Here is a 26,870-nt window from a genome sequence, read left to right as displayed (position 1 = left end):
AAAATGTGCCCTGAGTCTCCAGATCAAAAGACCAAACAAACAAACAAACAAATTAAAGGAATATTAAGAAGTCATTGTCAACGAAGGTAAAACAGAAATGCAACCAGGCTTCTCTGGGAGTCTCAAGGCTGTTCAGACTGACCATCACAGAAACCTAGAGTGGACTGCACTCGGGAGCTCCTCTTAGGTCACCAAGCAGTGGGCAGGCTTTACCCACTCAAGACAGGTGAAAGGACTAATCCCGGATATTTCATAGTAAATCTAAGATTCAAAGTCAGAAGAAGGGTGGAGGAAGAGCAAGTATGCATTATATGTGCTGGCAAAGTATGAATAATGCTTTCAAAATGAAAGAAAAGAGAAACTGTAAAACAGACAAATTATACCACAGGTAGGAGCCAGAGACATTTATTTAAAGTCAAGAAAGCAAACACAGATGTCTAAATGAAGAAAGAAGAACTGCAAGTATATAAAATCCTTTGTAATAACACTAAAATATACAAAGCTTCCTGAAAACCAAAATCAACAGTCTTAAAGGAGCAAGGAACACACTACACAGTCAGACACAGCAAACACAAAGTAAATACGTTTCACAACCTTCTAGAACAAGAACTTAAGACAGAAGTTCCAGTTCCAGCACTCCTATCATGCTAGGCTCAGATGTCAAGTACAGAAAAAAAGGAATGGTAAAACGTGGACATGACTGAATCTATATGCACAGATAAAGAAGCCAATTGACTCCAAGTTCTTTCTGGTACAGACATGAGCTTTTCATTTAAATGTGAAGAACTGGATGAAGGTGAAAGAGATATGTGTAACCAAGCAGCCCTGGGAAAGAAGTAGTCTATCTTAAATCATTTTCTTAGCTCTACTGTGGTGGTATTATGTTCCCCAAAATATTGTGTACCCTAATAAACTTATCTGAGGTCAGAGAACAGAACAGCCACTAGATATAGAGGCCATAAAATGGTGGCCTTTAATCCTATCACTTGGGAGGCAGAGATCCATTCGGATCTCTGTGAGTTTAAAGCCACACTAGAAACAGTCAGGCATGGTGACTCACACCTTTAACGCCAAGAAGTGAGCCTTTAATGCTAGGAAGTGAGGGCAGAAAGATATATAAGGCATGAAAACCAGGAACTAGGCAGGTTAAGCTTTTAGGCTTTTGAGCAGCAGTTCAGCTGAGATTCATTCTGGATGAGGACTCAGAAGCTCCCAGTCTGAGGAAACAGGATCAGCTGAGAAGTTGGCGAGGTGAGGTTAGCTGTGGCTTGTTCCGCTTCTCTGATCTTCCGGCATTCACCGAATACCTGGCTCTGGGTTTGATTTTATTAATAAGACCATCTAAGATTCATGTTACACTCTACCTACAAGGTGGTCCAAAGCAGTGATTCTTGCTTGAGAGATGGCTCAGCTCTTAAGAGCACTTACTGTTCTTGCTCTTTAAAAGACACAGTTTGGTTCCCAGTAACCTCATCAGGTGGCTCAAAATCACTTGTAACTCCATTTCCAGGGCAATTGCATACATAGCATGTGATGTACATACAGATAAACATCAAATAGATAGATGATAGATAGATAGATAGATAGATAGATAGATAGATGATAGGTAGATAGGTAAATAGATAGATGGACAGACAGACAAATAGACAGACAGACAGACTGACTGACTGATCTATTTTTTGAGTGACGACTGTTTCAGGAGACAAGCTGCACCTCAGGAAATGACTTCTCATTCTTCATGGTGCTGCCTCAGTGATACTCTGCTGTTCCGGGAGTTGAATCAAAGATGGCTACAGGTGTAAGGATAATTGGAGAGCTTTAGATATCTTTTGGGTGTCTGGAATAAGACAATGTGAAAAGCTGACAGTGAAATTATTTAGTTACTCCTACCTTTGTGTGTTCAGTACTAAAGGGAAATGGAATGAATTAGGTAGGCAGTTCTAAACCTGTAGGTCATGACCCCTTTGGGCCTGACTGACTCTTTCATAGGGACTGCCTAAGACCATCACAAAAGACAGACATTTGCATTATGATTCATAACAGTAGTAAAATTACAGTTATGAAGTAGCAATGAAAATAATTTTGTGTTTGGGGGTCACTACAACATGAGGAACTGTATTAAAAGGTCACAGCATTAGGAAGGTTGAGAACTACTGAATTAGGTGTTACAGTCTCTATACAGACTCTCCGTGAGCAACTAATGTGCCTATAAGATGTCAACAGGTGACCCAGTGTTGAGGCAGATGCAAAATGAAGGCAGAGATATCAAGCTTCCATCCCACATCTAGTTTTCTTGTAGGCTTAAGTGAGAGTCAAAACAGCTTTTATATACAAGTTCTAAATACAAGTAACACTAGAGTGAGATTATTCCCCAGCCAGTCCATCATAGGTACCAAGTATCCCAAGTCAAATGCATTGAACACACAGAGCCTATGGAGCAGTCCAGCTTATCAGTACCACACTGCATAGTATCAGTTGTTTCTCCTGTGGCTGTGCGTCTACATAGGAGCTGTGATTCAAGTTCCTAGAAAACTGGGGAAAGATTGTCAAAATTCCAAGACCATTTCTACTACATGCAAACTGCTTGTGCACCACTGTAACACTAAAATATCTAAGTTTGGTTCCCAGGACCCCCATTAGACACTGTAAGTCAAGCACTGCCTATTTACATAACACAACGACATGGCAGAGGCTAACTTAAATGTATTGGTCATACTACAAATGTAAATGTAAATGAGCTTAAACTTCTACGCTAAATTAAATATTCATTAGAACTGTCCAACAAGCAAAATATAACTAATTCTGTAATCCCTTTACTCTTATTCCTTATTAAATATTATTATGAACTTATGGGCATTTTCAAAAGCATTGAACTGTCAAGGATATTACTTTTTAGTTTTTTTTTTTTTTTTTGGCTCGTGTATTGTCCAAGGTTTAACATAACCTGGTGGCAGAGGCCTGTAATTCCAGCTACTCAGGAGAGTAAGCCAGGAGTACTATGATTCAAGATCTGCCTGGACTATAAAGCAAATTCAAGGCTAGCCTGGACAACTTACTGACATGGTCTCAAAATAAAAAATACAAAAAAGAAATGGGGATATAGGGAACTGGTAAAGTGCTTACCTAGCATATTCATGGCCCTAGGTTCAATTCAATTCACAGGCGCTCTCTCTCTCTCTCTCTCTCTCTCTCTCTCTCTCTCTCTCTCACACACACACACACACACACACACACACACACACACACGGGGTGGGTGGGGCGGGCATTGTCTCAAGTTTGATACATGGACACCTTTAAAGCTGGCACCTATGTCCTTTTGGGACATCCTTTCTGTTTTTAGCATTTTCTCACTTATGCACATAAAGATAATAATCTCAATATTCCATAATAAAGGTTGAACAAAGCAATGCTTTCACTCTGGAGACACTAGTCTATAGAAGTAGTCACAACATGAACACCAGGAAGGTAAGGAAGAAGGCACCAGCAAACAGAGATGACAGAGTCAAGTTTCCACCCTCACTCCCAGGGGAATTAGCAACTTTTGACAAACTCTTCCTAATTTTTGGCTTTTGGTTTAACAACTTCAATGTTAGGAGCCTATCTGAAAACAGACCTCTAACAAAAAAAATGTGCACAAGTTTCAGCTTGAGGTTGTTTGTAAAAACAAAATGTTGGATATAATCTAAACATTCCCTGGGTCCAGTGACATAAGTTGTAGTGATTTTACCATTGAGAAAGAAGGATTTCCATAAAGGAATGCAAAATGATTTCCATTAATCTACTAAGTTAAAAAAAAAAAGGTGCCAGGGGTGGATAAGAGGGAGGGTGGGGTGGAGGGTGGGGGTGAGGTGTTGGCTCAGCCATGAAGAGCTTGTCCTGCTTTCCCAGAGGATGGAGTTTGATTCTCAGCCGCATGTTAGGCAGCTCACAAATGCCTGTAACCCTGGGGGATCAGACACCTCTTCTGGGTCTGTGAGTGCTGCACACATGTGTACAAACCCACAGAGACACATCAATAATAATAATAATAATAATAATAATAATAATAATAATAATAAAACTGGCAGGCCTGCGCCTCACTTGAGCAGCACAATAGAGCCATTCCTGTTGGTGGAGGTGTGGGTGAGCCATCCCTTAAGTTGTGAGCATGGGAGAGCTGTCCTCATTGCTCATGTGTCATGTGGTGGCATGGGAGGGGAGAGATGTCCTCCTCCCACCCCTCACCATCTACCCCTGCCCATCAATACCTGAGGCAGGTAAGAGAGCTGTCCCTGCCCCTCATCAGCTATAGTACTCAGCAGAGTGGCCCCTACATCATGCCTGGGCAACACAGTAGAGCTAGCCCTGAAGGGGTAGGGGTGGGGGCCCTGGGAACGGGAGAGTGGACCCTACCCCTTGCTCATTGCTGCAAGGGGTAAACTAGCCAGGGCAATGAAGGAGAGCTTACCCTGTGGTGAGGACAAGGGAGAGCTGGCAGAATGACCAGCCTTGCAACTACCCAGCACAGAACCAGGGTTATGAGTTGGCCCACTCCAATATCCACCCCATCTGAGATCTGCTGAAGCACATGAAGGGACGGGTCCTGCAGGCCCAAAGCTGCAGGATCTCCATGACACATGACAATAACAAGGTAACCAAGAGGAGTTCCAGTGAGGGCTCAGCATTGATAGTGCAGCAGAAACCAGAGGCCTTGAAACAGATCAAAAACTATTTGTAATGAACACTTGCAAGTAAAGGTATATGGATAAAAGGTATCACGCTAAAGCGTCCATGATGAGATTGATTTTTCATTTTTTTCTCTTAAATTTTATTTTGTTTTATTTTGAGGGGTGTTGCAAGGGCAGAGGGCAGATACTAACAGATAGGGAAATGAATGGGATGGAGACGCATGATGTGAAAGACACAAAGAATAAATGAAAAGAAAGATTAAAAAAAACACAAAAATACCATACACATAGTACCCTATGCATTTTACTTTGAGCCATGTTTTACATAAGAGGGAAAAAATCATCAGAATAAAAAGTAATTAACCAAATTAATTATGCGATCAGGGAGGGAAAAAGGAAATTAAACCTTTGAAACAGGCAGTCTGAATATCTTGCCTTGTGGAATGTATTCTAGAGACAAAAAAAACTTTGAAATTTACTAAGATAGAGCTGCCAGTGGTAGGAACACTGAGGTAGGGATTCCATAGTCAAGATATATCTAAGAAATTTATTTGTTTTCTGACAGCTATGGTTTATATGGTGGGAAGAAGGGACAAAAACATGAAATAGGGCAGAAAGAGGAAGAGTGTATGATACTTGCTTAGAACTGGGGCTGCCACTCTGAAGTCCAGACACTCAAAGCCAACTCAGGGCTTCAGCATTAATGGAGTCTAACTACAGCTCTAAAACACTGAATGGGAGAGCCACTGGATTGGAGTATTGATCATTTTTGCCATTCTCCTCTAATAGTAAAGCAGTACAATTGTTCACACATTATTTCTATTGTGTGGGAATTATAAGTCATCCATAGATGGGTACATGGGTGGTGGGTGAAGGTCATATGCAAATCCTACCTACAATGTATTACTTGAATTTTGTCAACTTGACATAAGCTAGAGTCACCTGAGGAGAGGGAACCACAATTGAGAAAATGTCAGAATCAAGTTGACTGTAGGGCATTTTTTTTTTTTTTGAGTGATGATTGATGGGGAGGATCCAGCCCACATTAGGAGGTACCAGCTCAGGTACCGATGAAGCCATGGGGAATAAGCCAGTAATCAGCATTCCTCCTTGGTCTCTGTTTCAGTTCTGGTCTCCAGGTTCCTTCTCAAGTTCATGCCTTGGCTTCTCTCAGTGACAGCAATCAGGATGTGTAAGTCAAATAAATTCTTTCCTCCCTAAGTTGCTTTTGGTAATGGTGTTTATTGTAGCATCAGAAATCTAAGACACACGCCCTTTCATACAAGAGATTTTGAGGTTCTAGTGGCTTTGTTCTTTGTGACTTCCAGGTGATCTATGAGGGCTGCATTCTTAGCTCTATACACTAAAAATGGGCTTATAGTAAACTATACCCTTAGCAGTGATGTCTGGGTTGTTAATGCTATTCCTCAACCAAAGAAACTACCTGTTGGAGAAATAGCTATTTTCAGGTCTGGAGCAGAAAAAATATAAAGTGCTAAAAAATGTGATCGGATTTCTGCAGAGTATGGAGAAGCTCACTTGAACAGTGTCTTTGTCCTTAAACCATGACAATTTGGGAACCACAAAAGAGTAATGTCAGAAATGACTCATTTCATTTAAAAAGAACCAATGAATTCACATGGTATTTAGAAAGGAAGGAAAGTAAAGATGGGACCACAGAATTAGAAAATCATCTTGCAAGTTGACAGAATGATTCATGGAGACAGGAGTCATCATTAGATGCGACACCTTGGTAAAGGTTGGCAAGGAACAGGATATTTGCACATCCCAAAATAACACTTCTCAGATCTTTTATTAATTATAAAGCAAACTAGGCTTTTACAAGGAAGAAATCTACCAATCAGTGAATAAATTTAACATCACTGAGTGAAGACGTCTGACATCATGCCACCTGGCATGAAGAACTGAGAGAATATAATCCATCCTTGGTGGGCTTTGTGGCCCCAATGTTTAACTCCTCATCTAGTCTTAAATCATTAACAAACTTCAAAGTGAGATGTATTCTACCTAAAATTGATCACAACAAAACCATCAACATTAGGAGGTGGAGGCAGGATTAACCTGAGTTTCAGGCCAGCCAGAGCCACATAATGAGACGCTCTTGCAAAAGAACAAACCAGCCAAACAAAACACACAAACAGGAGCAGCTGCATCACATGACCCTTCAACCCTAACTTGAGAGGCAGGAGAGCTAAGGAGAGGGAACAAACAATGGCAACACAGAACTCCAGGGTCTGGACCACGGGATCAACTCATTGAAAAATGGTACTGTGGGAAAATTTGAATATGGACAGAAAATTTGATAAAAACATTAACTCTTACAAGTAACGACTTTTCTGATTAATAAAGAATATTTTTGCAGTGTCTACTACATACTTGCAGAATCCATATGGGGAAGAGAGAGAAAGAGAGACAGAGAAGCAGAGAGACAGAAAAAGGAAAGAGGGAGAAAGAGAGAGAGAGAGAGAGAGAGAGAGAGAGAGAGAGAGAGAGAGAGAGAGAATGTGTGTGTGTGTGTCTGTGTCTTCACACATATACAGGTATATACAAAGAGAGAGAATAATAGCTTTGGGTAAATTCAGGTGAATTCAATGTTTGTGTTCATTATATTATTCTTTCATCATGTCTACAGATTTCAAATGTATTGAAATGTTGGAAGAAGGGAACCCATCACATATTCACTTAAAAATCTTTTTTAAAAAGGATAGGTATCACAGTGTACACAGCACAGAATTCAGGCCAGAATGATGGAGTAGAAAATAGCTTAGGGAGAGGCAGTCATGTTTAAACTACCCCAAGTCAAACAGAAACCAAGTCAAGTCTTTTGCTAATCAACACCAAACTTGGCTTGGCTAAGTACCTCACCAGCCATACATTCTGGAAACCTATGTGGTCTCTGTTTTGGGATATCCATGAAGTTGTCCACCATGACCCCAGATTTCTGTTGGGACAGGATATCACAATCCATTGTGTACTTTCATACCCTCTTCCATATGACTCTTCTAAATCACTTTGTTCCAGAGCTGTCTAAGTAGGCCATCGAGACTAAAGAGAAAGCAAGTACAAGATACAGAAAGAAGGGAGGAAGGTAGGAAAGAAATATTTTCCCCATTAGATTTGAACTAGAAAGTGCTGACAGAGGTATCTTGCAGCCATGAGCTTATTAAAAAATGAATCAGTAGCTAAAGGAACCGGGCCCTGGAGAATTGCATTATCCTGTGGCTCAAGTAAGCAATTTTGTTGGGAGTACACGGGCTGATAAATTCCTCCTTTCTTTTTCTCTTTCCCCAAATGAAGTGGTTGAAATCTCTGATCATTTGCAATTCAATCCCAATTAAAATAACACTGTGTAAAACATTTCCTCTGGACAATCAGGTTATAGAAACAAATGTTGGCTGTTCAAATCCTTCTATTAAATTCACAAAGCGTATGAAGATATTAAGTCAGAGAAGTCCTGCATAAGAAACCTTCAGACTCTTCATATTGGTGCATCCCAAATGACTGGTCTTTGAAGTGCCTATTAAAAATCCTTAGAAGCAATCTGAATGTGATGGGGTACATTTATACATCTATATACAACCCCAGCACTTGGGAGAAGATGGAGGGAGGAGAATCATGAGTTTAATGCCACAGTGAGTTTCATATTAACCAGAACGATGGGAAACCCTGTCTCAAAACAATCCTTGCAAATGTTCTAGAAGAAACCTGTTTTGCACTATTTTTTGTGTGTAAATCATTCATTTGCTGCAAAGATATCTCCTATTTCATTCTTGACTTCAATATGCAACATATACCTATTCCTACATTGGAATTTGGGGTCCATGCAGTCAAATCAAAGGTGGTTTCAACAAAATGCTTACAAAGTTGGCTGGTCCCAGTATGCCGATGGTCTGCTCTGGGACAAAACTTTATGTTTTCCTATTTGCCTCCAGCAGGCTGACTCACACTCCAGTCCTAGGAGTTCAATTAATTGTTGAATGAGTAAAATCATTAGCAATTTACTGGGTTTTTTTTCCTGTGAGTTTTACAATTTGTTTCTTTCCTTCATTTTCCATCCTGCTACACATTAAATTAATGCCTTTATTGAACGGTCTGCAGTAACTCTTTAGTTCTCAGTCCTGGGAGTACAGAATGAGCTCAATGCTCATTAGAGTGCACTCCCAGTTTAAATGATTTGTTCACTGCGCATTCCCTTTCACTCTCTAGAATGAAGGGGTCTAATCATTACAGATCTCTTTAATCTTTCATTTTCTTAGACTAAACTCTACAAATGGCAGTGTTTCTGGTCCTGTTTTACTTCATCCTTCAATTTAAAAATGAATGGCAAGTTTACCACACTCTTCTAAAGTAGCACATTGGAGAACATGATTATAGGCTATTGTGCACAGACCTCGTAGAATTAATTTCATTCCTTCAAAACAGAATGTATAGTTCCAGGGTATCAGGTTACTGGAACAGATGGTTTTACTGCCCTCAATTTACTGCCAGAACACATTGGAGCAATGCAAGTCTTTATAATGCTTTCTGACCTCCAATGACAGCACAGCGATTATTAAAAGAAAAAAAATGGTGATACACTTGAGACTCATGGAAAGAGTGGCACAGTGTTTGGACACAGAATGACCGTTACTGAGAAGATACCCCAGCTTCATGAAAGCCATTTTAAAATGTTTTCAGAGAAGACTGAGCCAATTACAGAGTGCTTGCCTAGCATGTGTGAGGTCTTGGTTCCATCCTCTGTCCCAAAAAAGAAACAAAAGTGAAAAAAAAAAAAAGAAACAAAAGTGTTTCTGAGAGGACTGTATTTCCTCCTGTTGGGTTGCTTTGTCCAACTTCAATAGGACAGTTTTTGTTTCTTCTTATTGTATTTTATTCTGTCATGTTTGATTGTCTCTTGGAAGTCTGTTCGTTTCTAGTGAGTGACAGAAGGGGAGTGGATCTGGAAGGGAGGGGCAGGGAGGAGGAACTGGGAGAAATGGAGGGAGGGGAAATTATAATCAGCATATATTGTATGAGAAAAGAATCTATTTTCAAAAAAGAAAAAAAATAAATTGCAGTAATCATGGTATTTCTGATGGCATTGTTATACTGAGATGGTGTTGTATGTACAGGGTGAGACAAACCCAAGAACTGGATTTTCAGAATGGAAAAAAAAGATGTAGATGTAAAACTGATAAACATATCACTTTAAAACAATCTATAACTGATTTAAAATAAAAAATACCTGTATGGTGTACAGTATATTTTATGTTTACTGAAAAGTTCTAAAGACTAACCCAATAGTTAACTATCCCTATACATTATCGTAGTCTCTACAAATTGATTAAGAACAAAAAAGGAACAAGGGTCCTTGAAGAAGTGTTTTATTCCAGGCAGGCAGGAACTACACAAGAAAAGCAGGAAACAGCTTATACCATACCACAATTCAAACAAACAAAATATAAATTAAAATGAAAACAAAAGTGTAACACGAGGGCCAGGCGGTGGTGGCGCATGCCTTTAATCTCAGCACTTGAGAGGCAGAGGCAGGCGGATCTCTGTGAGTTCAAGGCCAGCCTGGTCTACAGAGTGAGATCCAGGAAAGGCTTCAAAGCTAAACAAAGAAACCCTGCCTCAAAAAACAACAACAACAAAAACAAAAAAAAAACAACCCACAAATCTTAAAAGGTCTTAGTAATAAAAACAAACCCGGAGCCAGGTATTGGGGTGAATGCTAAAAGATCAGAGATACAGAAGAAGCCACATCCAACCTCACCTTGCCAACTTCTCAGCTGATCTTGGTTCCCCAAACTGAAAGCCTCTGAGTCCTCATCCAAATGGATCTCAGCTGTACTGCTGCTAAAAGCCTAAAAGCTTAAAAAGACTCTAGTTCCTGGTCCTCATGCCTTATATATCTTTCTGCTTCCTGCCATCACTTCCTGGGATTAAAGATGTGTGTCACCATGCCTGGCTGTTTCCAGTGTGGCCTTGAACTCACAGGGATCCAGATGGATCTCTGCTTCTTGAATGCTAGGATTAAAGTTGTGTGTGGCACCATTTTCTGGCCTCTATGTCTATCTAGTGGCTGTTCTGTTCTCTGACCCCAGATAAGTTTATTAGGGTGCACAATATTTTGGGGAACATAATATCACTACACAAAAGACACTAAAAATACAGGATTCATAACAATAGGACCTGGAAGCCAACTGAATGGGTTCTTACTAGACAAAGAAAGGTAATTTACAACTTCAATGAAACAGTTTAAATATGTCTAATCTCACAAATTCGTTAAAAAAAATGGGGGAAAATAATCAGTAGCTTTTGGGGAAGGCTAAAGAAATAAGTACCTAATGAATATAATTAAAGCATTCAGCATCTTCCTTGCCTTTCCTGTAGGTGGTACCAAGTAATTGATGGACAGTTCCTCCTGTAACTGAAGAAATCACAGTAAGAAAAGAGCCAACTTGGTAAACCTGGATGAATGAATGAGCAGGGCACCCAGGCACCGGCAACTCCCAATGACAAAGACAAACAGACACGCACTTCCACACGGAAGTACACACTTGGCTAGGTTGCCGTCCTCTCCAACCTTCTCCACAGTAAAAAATGACCTTGAATTTGGGGCCTTTTGTCTGCATGACTTACTAAAATGTTGATGTAAACTAAACTCAAGGAACAATCTCCCAAAGTGCAACCATCAAAATTCATATCACAAAACTTTAAGTATCCTAGATTACTCAAGTTAAGTTTTCAAAGGAGAGAAAACAGAGAGATTTAAAGGTAACTCTTTTGTGAGCCTGGGTCAAACCAAAAGGAAATGGTAGACAGTAGGAAGAATCTGGAAACTGCACATTTGAATATATAAAGAGTCAATTAAGAAATTTTATGTGAAAATGGTGCTGTGATTTCTTTTATGAAAAGCAATGTTTCTTATCTTATAGAAACATATCCAAGGGCATTTAGTGATAAAATGAAGAGTGATATGGGCTTTAAGATGATCTGAGCAAAGGGGGCAATAAATGAAAGAATGGCCCTGAGTTGACATTATCAAAGTTGGTAATAGGGCCACTGGTACTCATTATATTTTTCTTTTTTCTTTTGCATTCAATTTTCTAAAAAACACTCAATCATATTTCTAGTACAAGCATGTAAAATAGGAATCAGATGTGCGTCTCTACCCGTAATTCAGACCAAGTGGCCTAAGTTTCTGATAAAGCCCCAGGGTATGCCTTTGAATGGAATACCTTAGTACAGAAAGGGCCATGTGAATACAATATCCTTCTAGTTACTGAAAATGTACAAGGAGGGAGCTAAGCACACACTGAGAGCTTGAATTAGGTTTTAGGATCATACTAATTTGGTGGCATTTTAACTTTTTCAGTATCTTCTCAAAGCCTGACCTGTTTGAAAAAAGAGTAATAACTGTAAAGAGTGCAGTGCTGATGGCGGTGTGCCTGTGGAATGTGCATGAATACAAAGCAGAGGGGCTGAAGATGCAGAGCACAAGCTCAGAAGAGAAACAGGAAGGAGCACCAGAAACATGTTGCTGGGCCTGATAACCAAGACCTATAATTCTAGCTCTAAGGAAAGCTGGTGTGAGGAGCTCACAAAATCAAGGCCTGTCTGGGACACTGACTGAGTTCAAGACCATCTAGGACGACTTCATGAGTTCCTGTCACAAACTGAAAAAGTAAACGAAGACTGGATATACAGTTCTGTGTTAGAGTGTGTGCCTAGCATGTGCAAGGACCCTACTTCAATCCCCAGTCATACAAAACAGAAAGAAAACAACACAAAACATCATTTCAATGAATACAAATGAGCTAAAAACCATTTTATGCTAAACTTACTACTGTTGAGAATCAAGTTGAAGTTCTTTCAGCTCACTGACAGATAAGAATGATTTCTCCGTCACGAGTAACAGATTCAAACATCAAGTTTTCAAGACATAAATTAAACTACATTTCCAGAGCCATGCAGAGATATTATTATTATTATTATTAATTATTAAGAGATTATTAATTAATTGTAATTATTATTACAATTCTATTATTTGGATATAATATTCTTTCCTGGGCTTCACATATGCTAGCTTTATATGCTTGGGTGAGAATGTCTATACTAGTATTCTTTTTTTTCTAAGGATCAGATTCAAATCACTAGGAAACCAAGAGACTATGAATAAAACAAAAGCCAAATTTCTGGAGTAATATTTGAAAAATTTTCCATTAATATGGCACCAAATATTTGAACAGTCACCATCTAGACTAATTGACCATTGCATTAGCATAAAGAAAAAAAAAGGTGTCTCATCAGATTCCTTTTTCTAATCAAGGAAAGAATAACAAGTGAATGCATTCTCCATCTTGTCTACATCATCTGCCATCAAAAATGGCAACTCTGCCTTTAAAACCCAATTATGATTCTGATCCATGCAATTAAGTAATCAAGCTCTGTTCCTGGAGTTAGAGGCTCCCTTCTCCTTGTCTCACTCTAGTCTGACTTTCTGTGCTGTACAGCAGTTCTCTCAGCTTATACCTCTTCCATATTGACTATCCATCCTTATCAGAGAATCCCATCCCAGGCAGGGTTTGCCCACCAAGTATTTCTTACATTGGACAAACTGGCAAGTCAGACTAACATGAAGGTAATTATTACTTTCTCTTTCTCCAAGCAACATAGATTCTCCCTGACTTTGAGTGTTCTCATCACTGGATTCTTTCCTCTGTTAATGTCCTGGCCCATCTCACTGTCAACAATATCAAGAGAAAAGCATTCCAGATATCTCCATCTCATAGACTTTGAGAATTTTGAATACTGAACATGGAGCATTTGAAATCACTTTGTTGTAGAAGTAACCAAAATTGGTTCTATGAACATGGTGTATGTTGAAATCTGGGTGACGTTTATTGAGCTAACAACACTAGCTACCAGCAGAGATAGGTTATAATAAGGTCCCAGCTGCCTTGGTCACTGCAACTGATCCCAATCCCAGGTGAAACCAAATTGAGAAATGAGGAAATCGAGAAGCCGTTTAATAAAAGGACTTTGATCAACATGTTCAAGAGACAACACAGATTAAGGAAGCTCAAGGGTCAATTCTATCTGCTCTCCAACAGAAATTAGTTACTAATTAAAGAAAAGTCTTGAAAAACTTGATTAAAAATGACTTTTTTTTCTTAACAGACCTGTTTATCACCGTGATAGAGTGGTTTCAGGGGTGGGCCACCCACATACTTCTCACTTGTTGAAAGCAAAGCTGACAAGACAAACTGCTAATACGAAATAAATTGTATCTCTCAAATATTCACAGAAGGCTGTGGTCATTTACACTAGCAGAGAAATGAATGTTACCAGTAGTGCTTTTTATTTTCTTTAGGTGGGTCACTAGTTCTTGATCCCTCAGAAAGCACTTTCACTGGCCATCTATAGGTTTACTGATCATTCTTAATATATGTACTCCAAGCATACTCATCATGTGGGCCAATACACACTGACATAATCATCTAGAGGTAATGAGCAAGTCATGTCAGCTAAAGCTCTGTTGTGGACCCTCAACAGACTAGCTTTCACATATCAGGCAAAGTGACTACACTTATCCAAACCCATACCCACAAAAGCCCCCTTAAGACAATGTGGCCATCTTGTTTACGGTTTCCTCCTTGCACTGAGAAAATTGCAAGCGTTTAGAAAAATATATTTGCCAAACATTATCAACAACAACAACAACAACAAATGAATGGCTGAGTGCACAAATAAGTGGGACTCACTAAGCACCATATCAAACAGGATTTCTGACTCATTAGAGCACATATGGACACTACCTGAGACACAGCTTTGCTTTTTCACACGGTGATAACAAGTGAATGTTCTTACTTTGTATTCTTTTTTTGACTCCATAAGCAAAAGTGTTTTTTTTAAGGAAGTGCCATTATTCTAGTTCAGTCTTGCATATGTTTGATCCCTGTATATTCTTTGTCCAATGTTTCAGAATCTTGAAATTTTAACCTATTCAAGAATGTGATGGTAATTTTCAAAATGCCATAGCACGGGTAGGTTTTCATAAGCCACAGAACATTATTATTAATACTTTTGAGAAATGAAATAATGGCTAGGAAACAAATGGCAGAGAAACATTCTGAAATCACTTGACTCCACCTAGAGAAGCCATCCACTGCCAAAAGGACATGAAAGAATGTCATGTGTAGGGAAGGATGGCACATGTTGGAATAGTTAGTGTCAACATGTGATAGTAACAAAGTGGGCTGCCATTTAGATCACAGATCTAAACTACCATTTTCAATGACCAGAGACAGGGAAGGATAGTTGTACATGCTCCAGGCACAAGGACCGAATAGTATAAACCTCAGAAAGACAACTGTAAATTTAAAAAAAAATCAAACAAAATAAAAACAAAACACTTTCAAGTAAAATTACAAGGACATAACTTATTCAAAACCACAAATTGCAAAAATATTCATTTTTTCTTTTATTATAGGTTTGGAGAAATTAATAGAAATTAAAGATGCAGTATGATTAAAAAAACAGTACAAATAATTTAATTGTTCATGCTTTGTTGAGCCAGCCTACCTGTTTCCCCGTTTTTCCTTCCTTTTTCCCATCCCTCCCTCCCTCCCTCCCTATCTCCCTCCCTCCCTTCCTTCCTTTCAGAACACCTACTTGTGGTGGCCTAAGGTAATGGGGTTCCATAATGATTTTTCTCCACAGTTCCTAACTCCATCAAATTTATCTAACAGGTATTTATTATATAACCACACAGATCTGCAACATTTTAATTGTGTTAAAGTAGACCAACAGAGACATGCACAGTGATTTAGACTAAACAATGAGGGTTTAGTCTGGCTACTGTAAAAAGGCTGAGAAAGATCATGGCAGGTCAACAAGACTGGAATTAACCAGGGCAATGGGAATGGGAGCAGCATCCAACCAAAGGATATGTGGGGAGATGGAACTCAGGTCACATGAAGTCTGAATGCAAAAGGCAGTGGAGAGGCAGATAGTGGATAAACCAGAAAAGGTCCCCAACTATTGCAAGATCCTAACTGGGAGCCAGAAGTGGTTTGATACTGACTGAAAAGGCAGAATGGCTTTAACTAGCAGGAGTGTCTTTAAGAGAGGAACTAAGGACGGCATGGAAGCGTCTATCAACTTACAAGGAATAGTCACATGAGGACTGCAGAGGGCAATGTCATGCAATGGGTTCAGGGAAGAACAGTATTTAACACAGCAGGCCAGAGACTGGATTTCTCTGAATGATGGCCCGCAAGGTTGGCCATTGGCTGGCATCTGGGGCCTTGGATATTGGGAGTGATCTCATTATGCCCTGATAAGCATGGCACACAGTACTTAAAGTCTTTGGGTATTGGGTGTGTCAGAGCACCTGCTTTCTTTCTGAGTGCTGGGACTTTGGAACACAGGAAGCGTGGGGCCTAGGTGACCCATCCACCCCCACCAGCCAACTGAGTCTTTTAAGACACCATATCTCATGTTACCACATTCAGTGCTGGGGGATAAAGTGCGTTCCTGGCACTTCCCTAAGAGAAATCTCTTGGAAGCTTGAGCCTGGCTTCTTCTGGACTTTACCCCATGGGACTTTTCCATCTGCTGATTTTGCTTGGTATGCTTTCCCTGACAATAACCATAGTGCTGAGTGTGACTGCGCCATGATTCATGTGAGCCCTCCTAGTGAGTCACTGAACTGGGTGGTCTTGGGGACCTCCTATTAAGTTTAAAGTAATAATATGATAATGTGGAATACAGTAGTTGAAGTTCATGTGTTAACTCTTGGCCGGAGATCTGGTCCTATCAGTGATATGTATTCTCCCCAGACTCAATGTCCAGTACATCTTGACGTGGAGAACTGAAAGAAATTCAATTAGGCACAAACTTAAGAAACAATCAATACATTAATTTTTTTCAGATGTACTGATGTTAAGAGGGTAAATGATTTGAGAGCGTCTAGACTTAGTTAGTGGCATGTACTAGTACAGTAAAACCAGGTCTCAACTCAGTGGTTCCACCAGCATGCTAGTCCCTGCAAAGCTGGAGTCTGCCCTTCTCAGATGACTCTTGGTTGCCTCAGAAGGTGCCACATGCTTGCAGATTTCCACCATGTTGCATTTTCAATTAAAACGACTAAATGAGGCATCTTAAGAGGATGATTTCCAAGCTGCTGGGACAATAATGCCACAAACTCCACCAGATTTTATTAGAGTCAAATGACAGTATAAACCAGTAGGAAAGTGTGTGCCAACCACAGAAACAGCAATGCCTCAAACTCTTGGAGTACTGAACACCATCCAGTTGGCTGAGAAAGGACCATGTGGCTTCAAATCATTTTTTGCAATTACTATGCTAGCTAGTTCATCGTTTTTTGGCAGATATGCCCCCCCACACAACTGAACTCAGCTAATTTTCATTCTGCTGATCGGCAAATATGATTCCGAAAAACCACCCAGGGAGCTTTCATGAAATCTGAAGCAGTGTATCAAAAACATGAGCCCATTTGTTATTATCTATCTGTCTTGAAACCATGCGTATATATACTAAATGGGCCACCCAACATCCATCTCAGGAAGTTCTCAGATGCAGAGTCTAGAGTGCTGGTCCCAACCAGCAGTGTCAGAGCCAAAAAGCAAAACTGTAAGGTATTTCTCTCTCCCCCCAAGTTTTACATTTAATTAATACATCAAAACTTTAAAATGTAAGGGGAACCACATGCTATTTCAACATGTCTTCAAGCATTTACCATTTTTCTGTGGCAGAAACACTCTACGTGCTTCTTTCTAGCCTTTTGGGACATCCAATGTATCATCCTTGCTATAGTCAGGGTTTTCTGCCTTGGAACACAGAACTGCCTTCTACCTAACTGTAATCTGGTATCCATTGATCCTTCCCTTTCTTTACTCTTTACTTCTTACATCCGAGCTTGCCTTTCCTGGGTAGAAGAAAATACGTTTTAAAAGTCAGTTACTATGGGCTTCTCCAAAATCATCAGTAGATCCTAATTATTAGACAAGAATTATCATGCAATGCTTTGTCAATTTCCTTCAGTAATGAATATTTAAATAACTAAAGGAAAATGTTATCTTTTCTATTAAATCTATGCTTTCATCCAAGTTTCAATTCTAAGTTGTCCTCCTCCTATTTACCAACAGCTCAACTGCTGCACTCCAGTAGGAATATGTCTCTTAGGATGATTTGAAAAACCTTCCACAAAGAGAAATATCCCACCAAAGGATAACTCCCACAATGCATTAAATCCATCATGAATGATGACCTTGAAGGGATGAAGGGATGCTAATTAGGACAGGTGACTTCAGCTCAGTTCTTCAAGCTTGTGTATGTATGAAACTGCATATAATATTGAATTCCCTTATCTACACAGCTGGTGTTCCCAGATGCTTGATGAAGAGTTCTACTTAACCGTACAGTCTTCATAGTCAAACTAAATTTTCCTTAACAGTGCTAAAATGGGCCACTGCATCAGCTGGGTAAGCTAAAGCTAATTCTACTACACTGGGTCAAATCTTCATAGCCTTTCTACCTGCTAAGTTTTGTTTCTGGAGCACACTGTGGAATATCATTCTGTATGCTATGAATATGTGTTGCTCTGATTGGTTGATAAGTAAAATGCTGATTGGCCAGTAGCCAGCCAGGAAGTATAGGTGGGGCAAACAGACAAGGAGAATGATGGGAAGAGGAAGGGCTGAGTGAGGAGTCACCAGCCAGACACAGAGGAAGCAAGATGTCAAAGCAGCTGAGAAAAGGTACCAGCCACTTGTCTAGACATAGATAAGGATTATGGGTTAATTTAAGTGTAAGAGCTAGTCAGTAATAAGCCTGAGCTAATGGCCAAGCAGTTATAAATAATAATAAGCCTCTGTGTGCTTACTTGGGGGATGCAAGTGGGAGAGATTAGTCCTGATTGCCGGGCCAGCTAGGACATAGGAAATCTTCTGACTATAGGAGCATCTTGAGAGGATTGCTAAGCCAGGGGTATTTTCAATCAGTTAAATTCCATGTTAAATGAAAATATTTTTATATTAACCTCTCCAGCTTCCTAAATAAAAAATGCTGTTAGAAGAAAAGAAGGGACCAAGGAAAATGTAAACTGACTAGGTGTGTTTTAAAATGTCCCAAAAGTTTAAAAACCTTCTTCTTTCACCTGGTAACTGGGAGACAAAAGAAGCTATGCTCTTATAACCTTGTGTTCAAGATAAGGCCAAGCAGGTGGTTTTTCAAAGGGACTCCTACAGAATAGCATCACATCAGTAGGGACCTTTTAAGGAATGCAAAGTCCCAGAATCTGCTGTAGGAGAAGTAGGAGAGGATGAGTGGTAATGGGTTTTAGGCCCTCCAGGTGATTCTGCTGCCTGACAGTTTATGAACCACAGATGCAGAGAAAAGTTGGACCCCTAGTCTGCAGGTACAGAGATGGGTTTGAACACTGGGCTCTAACTCTGCTTAGCTGGTGACCTTTGGCAACTTTTGTTATGCTTTAATATCCTCATCCATAAAGTGGCAATGATAATAATGCCTAACTCACTGGAACACTGCCAATAATCTACTACATAAGAGAGTTCGCAAAAGACTTGGCATAACATGGGGAACTCATTACACACAGGCAATTATTTTCTCTGCTACAGAGTGATAGCAGGTTTGCTCATTCATTTATGCAACTAGTATTTATTCTGCATTTGCCATATATTCACATTAGAACCACCCCACTGCCTGAGGCTCACTCCATACCAAAACACCTGGTGATGGTGGGGCCAAGATTTTCAAAGAGAATCAATCTGCACACAAAACTACAGCCACGGCCCAAGGACCAGTGGTGGCACATATGCATGTGAACCCAGGGAAGCTTTGGCAGAAGAGCCATGTGCCCAGCAAGCTCTGGTATGTTCTTATCTGGTCCTTTTCTGCTTTACTGATCTTAGGAGACACAGATCCTGCATTTCTAAACAGCCAACGTATGTCACATGCCTGGCAGAAGAAAGGCAGAAGTTGATGCATCAGAAAACGAGTTTTCCTTCCTGTACTGATCCTTCTGATTTCTGAATGTGGACCTGAGAGGTTTATTCCCTGTGATGGGGGAACTTCACAACCACCATGTCCAGCACAAACTCTCTAAACTCATGCTTCTGGATACAAGGGGCCAAGCCTCAAGGCTTGACAGAATACTTCTACACACCATTTTCCAAGGCAGGAAGTACTTGGGCCAAGCTTTTAAATAAGTTAAAAGAACATTCAGTCACTCCTTGTCTTTAATCTCTACTCTCCTATGACCAATATGAAATGACAAATAGGCCCAGGCTAATGAACTGGAAGTAGGAGCCTATGGAGACTCATCAAGTAGCCAGCCGACACACAGCATGGACTATAAAGAAAGAAATGAACAGGTGCTTTAGCTACGTATCTAACATGACCAGGAAGAATGATCGCTAGTCAATAGGCTCTCACTTTCTAAAGGATTCATGAAAGCAACAAATAAAAGGTTGATGACAGGGAAACAGATGATAGCAAAATACAATGACACATATGCATGAATCCATTATTTATGCTAAGTCAAATTAATTTTTTTTATTAAGAAGCCAAAGAACAATAACTACAATACAATCTGAGTATCAGGCACTGTGCAATGCTTCTTGTGCAAACTTTTCCTGAACTTTGGTGGTCATCTCTGGAGACACAAAATGAGCTGTGCCTCCTCTGGTGTGCATACCTACGAAGTGGTCTACTTCAGTGTAGAATCATAGCTGACTCTTAACACTAACAAGAAATTAAAGAGATAACTCTCTATGGCTTCTAAGGTTAGTTGTAAAATCATGCTTCCCAAAAGACCACTTGATCACATATCTGGGAGAAGCCAGAACAATGTCAAGAAACACCCAATCAGCCTTTTGGTGAGGCTCCTCTGGAGAAGAACCAATTGCCACCAGCAACATGAATAAATACTTAGAGAGCAGAACTTGCCACTCTCATAGAATCTTTGGATCTTCTAACTGAAATCCCAGATCCTGCAGAATAGACCATAGCCACTACCATTTAACTCTGTTTAGATTTCTGACCAGCAAAATCAATGAGATAACAGTTGTTACGAAAATTCATCTCTGGGGCATCTTGTCATGCAGCAATAGATGATTCACACAGATGAGCAAAGCATTCTCACATCGTAGTGGAGAAGAGTTTATGGGATTTAATCATGGACATACTAAGGGAAATCATGGGGCTTTGAACACAGCTTTGCAGATTTAAGAGTCCTGGCTCTCATTTGATCTCAGTATGCCTGAAAGATAATCATAGGTCTGCAGTCTGTCTCCTGTCCTTTTCCTTAAGAGAAAAGAAGTAACTTATTAGGAATCTTTGAAGTGTTCTGATCCTATGTTTACACTGAATGGCACTCATAGCTCTGTCTTGTTTCTTCAGTCATGACTCTGTGAACATATTTGAAGTTCCTGGTGGGCAGGATTAGTTTCTCTCCTGGTATCTGTCAGTGGCACAAAGGTGGGTCGGATTCTTTGCTCATTGGAAGGCTGTGCAACAGCCTGCCAGTGTGGCATCTCAGCTCTACCAGGCTGAGTGAGTTTGGGCATGCACCTCAGATTCCTCATTCTTGCAATATAGCTCAAGTTAATATATACATTTGTTTACACAAAATCAGAAAACTACTCATAGAGCGCTCAGTACTTTGCTTTTAGTACACTGAATACTAAAAGTACTTAATACATTGAGCTCTTCTCTCAATCTTTCTTGTGTCAGGCTGAGAAAATTCATTGGAAAATCAGAGCTCTTTGGGAGGCAGGCATGGTAGCCTTCAGTCCGCAAGTAGGCTTTGGCCAAAAATGAGGCCATTGGCCAGCAAATGGCAGGTAAAGGTACTTCTTACCAAGCTTGATGGTAACCCACATGATGGAAGAAAACAAACTGACCCCCATCAGTTGTCTGACTTCCACGTCGGTGTTCTCTCTCTCTCTCTCTCTCTCTCTCTCTCTCTCTCTCTCTCTCTCTCTCTCTCTCTCTCTGTCTCTGTCTCTGTCTTTCTCTCTCTGAGTAAATAAATGTAAAAAATAAAAAAAAAACTATCAACAACAACAAAACCTCAGGTGGTCCATGGTGCTACAGCAGTAGCTCCTGTTTCTCCTTGTACCCTTTCTGTCTCAATAGGACAGTGAAAGGAAGTGGGACGTGTGCCATCCTCCTCTTGTCCAGCAAGACATGTGCAGGCAGCAGTGACTCCTGTGAGAAGAAACATGTGACAAGGCAAGGAAGTTCTCCCTCACCTGGTTTTATAAATACTCATATGGAGGCACTTTTGCGTTCCATATTACTTCTAAATTTCATTTAGAAATTGCAATTTTGTCTGGGCAGAAAAAGCCCCATAGCTGCTCCTAACACCAATTCTAGTGCCCTCCTTTGTGGCTCATTCCTTCTCTGTCTAAGAGCTAGCAAGCTGCCATGTGTTACTGTCCCCTCAGATGACCCTACTTAATGATTTCTTGGTTCCCAATAACTTTGAAGTGCACATCAGGGTTCCTTTCTTTTCTCCTTATATAGGACAGAGCTCTCATGTAAAATTCGGCTGGGATTCTGGCTCTTTCTACAACCTTCTATCTCTAGATAAGTCCAGGAAAATGAGAGCTGGTAGACATATCAGCCACATTCCTCTGCCTCCAAATAAGTATGCATCACTAGCAATGCGACGGCCTGAGTTCTTTTTTTTTTTTTTAAAGATTTATTTATTATGTATACAGTATTCTGCCTGCATGTGTCCCTGCAGGCCAGAAGAGGGCACCAGATCTCATTACAAGTGGTTGTGAGCCACCATGTGGTTGCTGGGAATTGAACTCAGGACCTCTGGGAGAACAGTCGGTGCTCTTAACCACTGAGCCATCTCTCCAGCCCCGATGGCCTGAGTTCTTGCAGATCCAAATATAGAACCCTCCCTTAGCTCACCCTCAATACAGCAGACCAAATGTGTGGACAACATTCATGACTCAAATGCAAAATGCCTGGTGAAGGGTGCCACCAGTGTGGTGGTAAAAATGGTCCCCATAGGTTCATGTACTTGAACACTAGGTCCCAGTTGGCGGTGCTGTTTGGGGGAGGTTAAGGAGCCTTTAGGAGATGCAGCCTTGCTGAAGGAAGTATGTCACTTGAGAATTTAGTTTCGCCCCACCTCCAGTTTACCCTCTGCTTCCTGTTGGAGGTTGAGGTATGGTCTCTCAGCTTCCTGCTCCTGCCACCACACCTGTGGCTTACTGCCATGATCCTCTGCCATCATCAGCTTTCCCTCTGGAACTATCAACCAAAATAAACTTTCTTCCATAAATCACTGTTGGTCATGGTGTGTTATCACAGCAACAAAGAAGTAAGTGATAAGAGCCACTGGGGTGAGGGGCCGAGACACGTGAGACCAAGAACGTAATGCCAGAAGAGAACGGGGAGAACTTCTAGAGGACTCAGTCCTGGTTACAGCATCTGTGGTACAGTCCTGACCCACCGGGCAGGAAGAACAAGGAGCTCTCCAGCCAGCAGGAATGAAAGGCCAAGAGCCAGGAAAATATGTGGAAAGGATGCGAAATTCTGCGGATGTGTGTCTTTTCATCAGCTGGAGACATGTGGAGAATTCCAGACAGGGATTATAAAAAGTAGTGCAGTGGAAAACACCCTGGCAACACTTCGCAATAAAAATTTTCAAGAAAGAGAAACAAAAAGGGGCTTTTTACAGCTTACAGAGCAAACTGGTGACATATGAATTCATGATGAAGAATGAGTAATGTCTTCCAAGCCATGTTTCAGTAATCATGAAGCAAAAAACTCTTAAGACTAGAGAGGTTCATTTCCAAAGGAGGCAAGCTAAAGAGGACTAGCACCGTGCTCTACAGTTTCAGTGAGTTTCCCTTACTGACCTCCTTACACCGGCTTCCTTGAACTGCTCAAACACTTCCTGACACGTATTAGGTGGTATGTCAGGCGCCACTTGCCAACAGAGCAATTTCAGTGACATGTAAGTTCTAGTGTGCATCATGAACTAAACCCTTTCAGGGCACAGCAACAGGTTATCAGAGGGGAACACAACTGTAAACAGGTCTTTGTGTGTCTACACCTTAGGGTGGTTTGGTATCTCTAAACCAGACCATCTTAGAAAGGATGGCAGTGCGCCCCCTCTCAAACAGTGAGCCTTGATGAGGAAATAGGTTCCAGGTCACTGCTTCTGGGCCTCCCAGGACCACGAGATTTTCTTCATACACCACAAAACTGGACAACATGACCATGGCTGGACTTCCTTGGTGAACTTACCATGTACCACATACTTGGCCACTTGGGATCATTGAAGTAGGTAGATTGGGCATGGCTGAGGTCATAATCCCTCTTCGTCCGTTTTTTCACTACTTGCTGTTGGATCCATTCCACCTTCCAAGAAGAGAGACATCTGGTGAGTGCTCAGCCACTGTCACAGTTCCATAACATAAATGACAGTCCAAAGCATTTCCCATTTTCTGTCAATGTTGTGTAAGTCAAACTTTATTGTGACAATTAAAATCTCTGAGTCCATGTGATTCTGGAGAAAGCCAGCTCTCTTTTATTTCAGTAGAGGCAGACATTTTAGCCTTTTATAGACCAATAATTCATCTCAACGCCAAGCCAGTTTTTAAGCTTTGTACAAAAATATGCCACTGATAATTTGTTCTAAGGTGACAGTGATAATTTTTAGGGTATAATTCCATTCATTGTAAGAGTTGGCAAGTTTTTTTTTCTACAGAAGCTCAATACTAAGTATTTCCAGCTTTGCAGGTTCATTCTGCTCCTGTAGTCTTATAGCTAAAGCATACCAGAAGTGGTACAGTCATAAACTGTCTTAAACAAATCTGGCTGGATTTGACCCAAGTGCCATGTGCACATGCCCCTTCCTATTACACAACATATTCTTAAATATTTTGGCTTTTTTTTTTTTTTTTTGTCTTTTGAGATAGCATCTCACTCTGCAGCTCTGGATCGCCTGAAACTTATCAGGAGCAGCCTTGAACTTGCAGCAGTCCTGCTTCTTCCTTCTAAATCCTAGGGTTGCAGGTATACACTACTGACCTGGCTAGGGTAGCACAGTTTTGTAAAACCATAGCATGATGGAGGAACAATAGTAGGTGAATAAAAAAAAATGTATGCCCTTATTCTTATCTGTGGTACAAACTAAAGAGTTGGGGTCTTGAGCTATGGGAACCCTGCCAACTCTAAACTTCAAAACCAAAACATTCCAGAAAAGCATTAACATTTAACCATGACCTTTATTTCAACCCTAAGGTTAGCACAGGACCTGTAATCTCGTGGCATATAAAAATGCGGATATTTTTAAAAACAGGTTATTATTATGGGGGGAAAAAGAGCATCTCAAACGCAGGATTAGCCTTGATGTAATTCTTCAAGTTCCCATGGAATGTTCATTTGTTTGACAGCTAACTTTCTCATAATATTTTGAAAGTTCCTATCTAGCCATTTATCTTTGTTTCCACAAAGTAAAAAGTGGGAGCAGGGACATCATGTAGCTTACTGCTATAATCCCTTATCTGCCCACACAAAGATTCAAAATCTCTCATGCCTACTTGACTACAGAATTGAGGAGGGACACAGAGGTATCCTTCTCAATCAAAGTGGAGAAGCTAGAGTGGACATGTGTGCACATTATCTATTACATGAAATATTTTCCTTCTTGATTCTAAACCATCTTTCTAAGGAATCAATTCAATTATATTATTCATTCAATAAATATTAAGTGGCAGACACTATTCTGGGAATATTAAGATGAGTGAGAATGATGTTGAGGTTTGAAAGACATTTTTTGTCAGAGAAATTTAGCAAGTATTTCATTATTCTTAGATTCATAAAAATATAATTATCTCTATACATGATGCCCAACAAGGGAACATTTATGACAAATTTGACAATGCAACTTATATTTGCAACTTAATCTTAAATTACTCCTTATGTTCTCATTCCTGCAAGGTTAAGAGGGTTTGCATTTATACACTAGGCCAAAAAAGGCTTCAGATCTGTTTAAGCATAACTCCTTTAAAAAAATGAAACTTTCATCAATTTGCAAATAGCAGAGAGTATCATATAATCTGCTAGTCACTAAAACATTCCTAGAAATTAAAGGAGTCTCTATTGGGGTGGGGCAGATAATATATGCATTGTCTCCCTCTATGTGTCACAAGTAAGACAGGCGGGTGTTTGGGAGAGAGAAAGCCAAGTGGTGGCCATTTTCATAGATTAAACAGTGACACTAAAACAGAACAAGATATCTTACCAAATAGCACCTCATCTCTCACTTTACCAAACTAAAGTGTTAGCTACATGGCATATTAGCTAGACAGCGTCATAGTCACAGCAGCTCGGCACCTGTGTCTCACTATAAGTCACTCTGCCTGATCACAGGGCTGCTGTACTCAAAAAAGGCCCACTGGGCCGTGTGTGTGTGTGTGTGTGTGTGTGTGTGTGTGTGTGTGTGTGTGTATGTGTGTGTGTGGTGTGTACGTGTAGCATCAAATACCATGTAATTTGCCCTGGTGCTTTATGTTAGGAGCCTTTAGCCAGAGAACAAACAAAGCGCTTCTTGAATCAAAAAGTTTTCTATGATGGAAAAACCCACATTTATCTTTTTAAACTATTATCCATCCACCCATCCACATATAAGTTCTTTAAAGAGAACTCAGAGTATTATATAAATTTTATCTCTTGCCACGCTTACTACAAAGAGAAAACATTTTCATACAACTCTACCAAACACAGAAGAAAATGACATCCTTTCTCTTGACATGTTCCATTTCAGACACATTACAGAATGCAGTAAATTCAGGACACCCTCATCCTCACTCAGATCTCACCTCCCTCTGCAGGGAGGATACTGAGCCTTCACTTCCTAGGATCTCCGTCCTCAGCTCCTACTTGCCCAGCAAACCACATTAATTGATGATTATGGGAAGTCTGCTCCCACAAACTTAGCTAAACTTGTATCTCAATTTCAAATTTGCCAACTTATTGATCCTATTCATGGGGTAATTTATCACCAACAGAAGAACATAAAAAAATATTTTATAAAGTGAAAATATACTAAAAGTCATTGCTTAAATGTAAATGGGAAACAAATTATAGTATCATTTTTTAAATGTATCCCATAGTGAA

At 40.2% G+C, this 26,870-nt stretch overlaps 1 protein-coding gene across 3 annotated transcripts in view; it reads right to left on the bottom strand.

The window, feature by feature from the left end:
* Pcsk5 (proprotein convertase subtilisin/kexin type 5) overlaps positions 1-26,870 on the bottom strand; it is a 434,973-nt gene that overhangs the window by 317,757 nt on the left and 90,346 nt on the right. For all 3 annotated transcript variants that reach the window (XM_059259884.1, XM_059259894.1, XM_059259903.1), the window contains exon 3: positions 23,994-24,107. In XM_059259884.1, the coding sequence (XP_059115867.1) occupies positions 23,994-24,107 (114 nt within the window). The remainder of the gene's footprint in view (positions 1-23,993; positions 24,108-26,870) is intronic.

Source organism: Peromyscus eremicus, chromosome 1 (genome assembly GCF_949786415.1).
Source record: "Peromyscus eremicus chromosome 1, PerEre_H2_v1, whole genome shotgun sequence".
Lineage (NCBI taxonomy): Eukaryota > Metazoa > Chordata > Mammalia > Rodentia > Cricetidae > Peromyscus > Peromyscus eremicus.
Note: the sequence above shows the minus strand (reverse complement) of the source record. Positions and strands in the feature narration are given on the sequence as shown.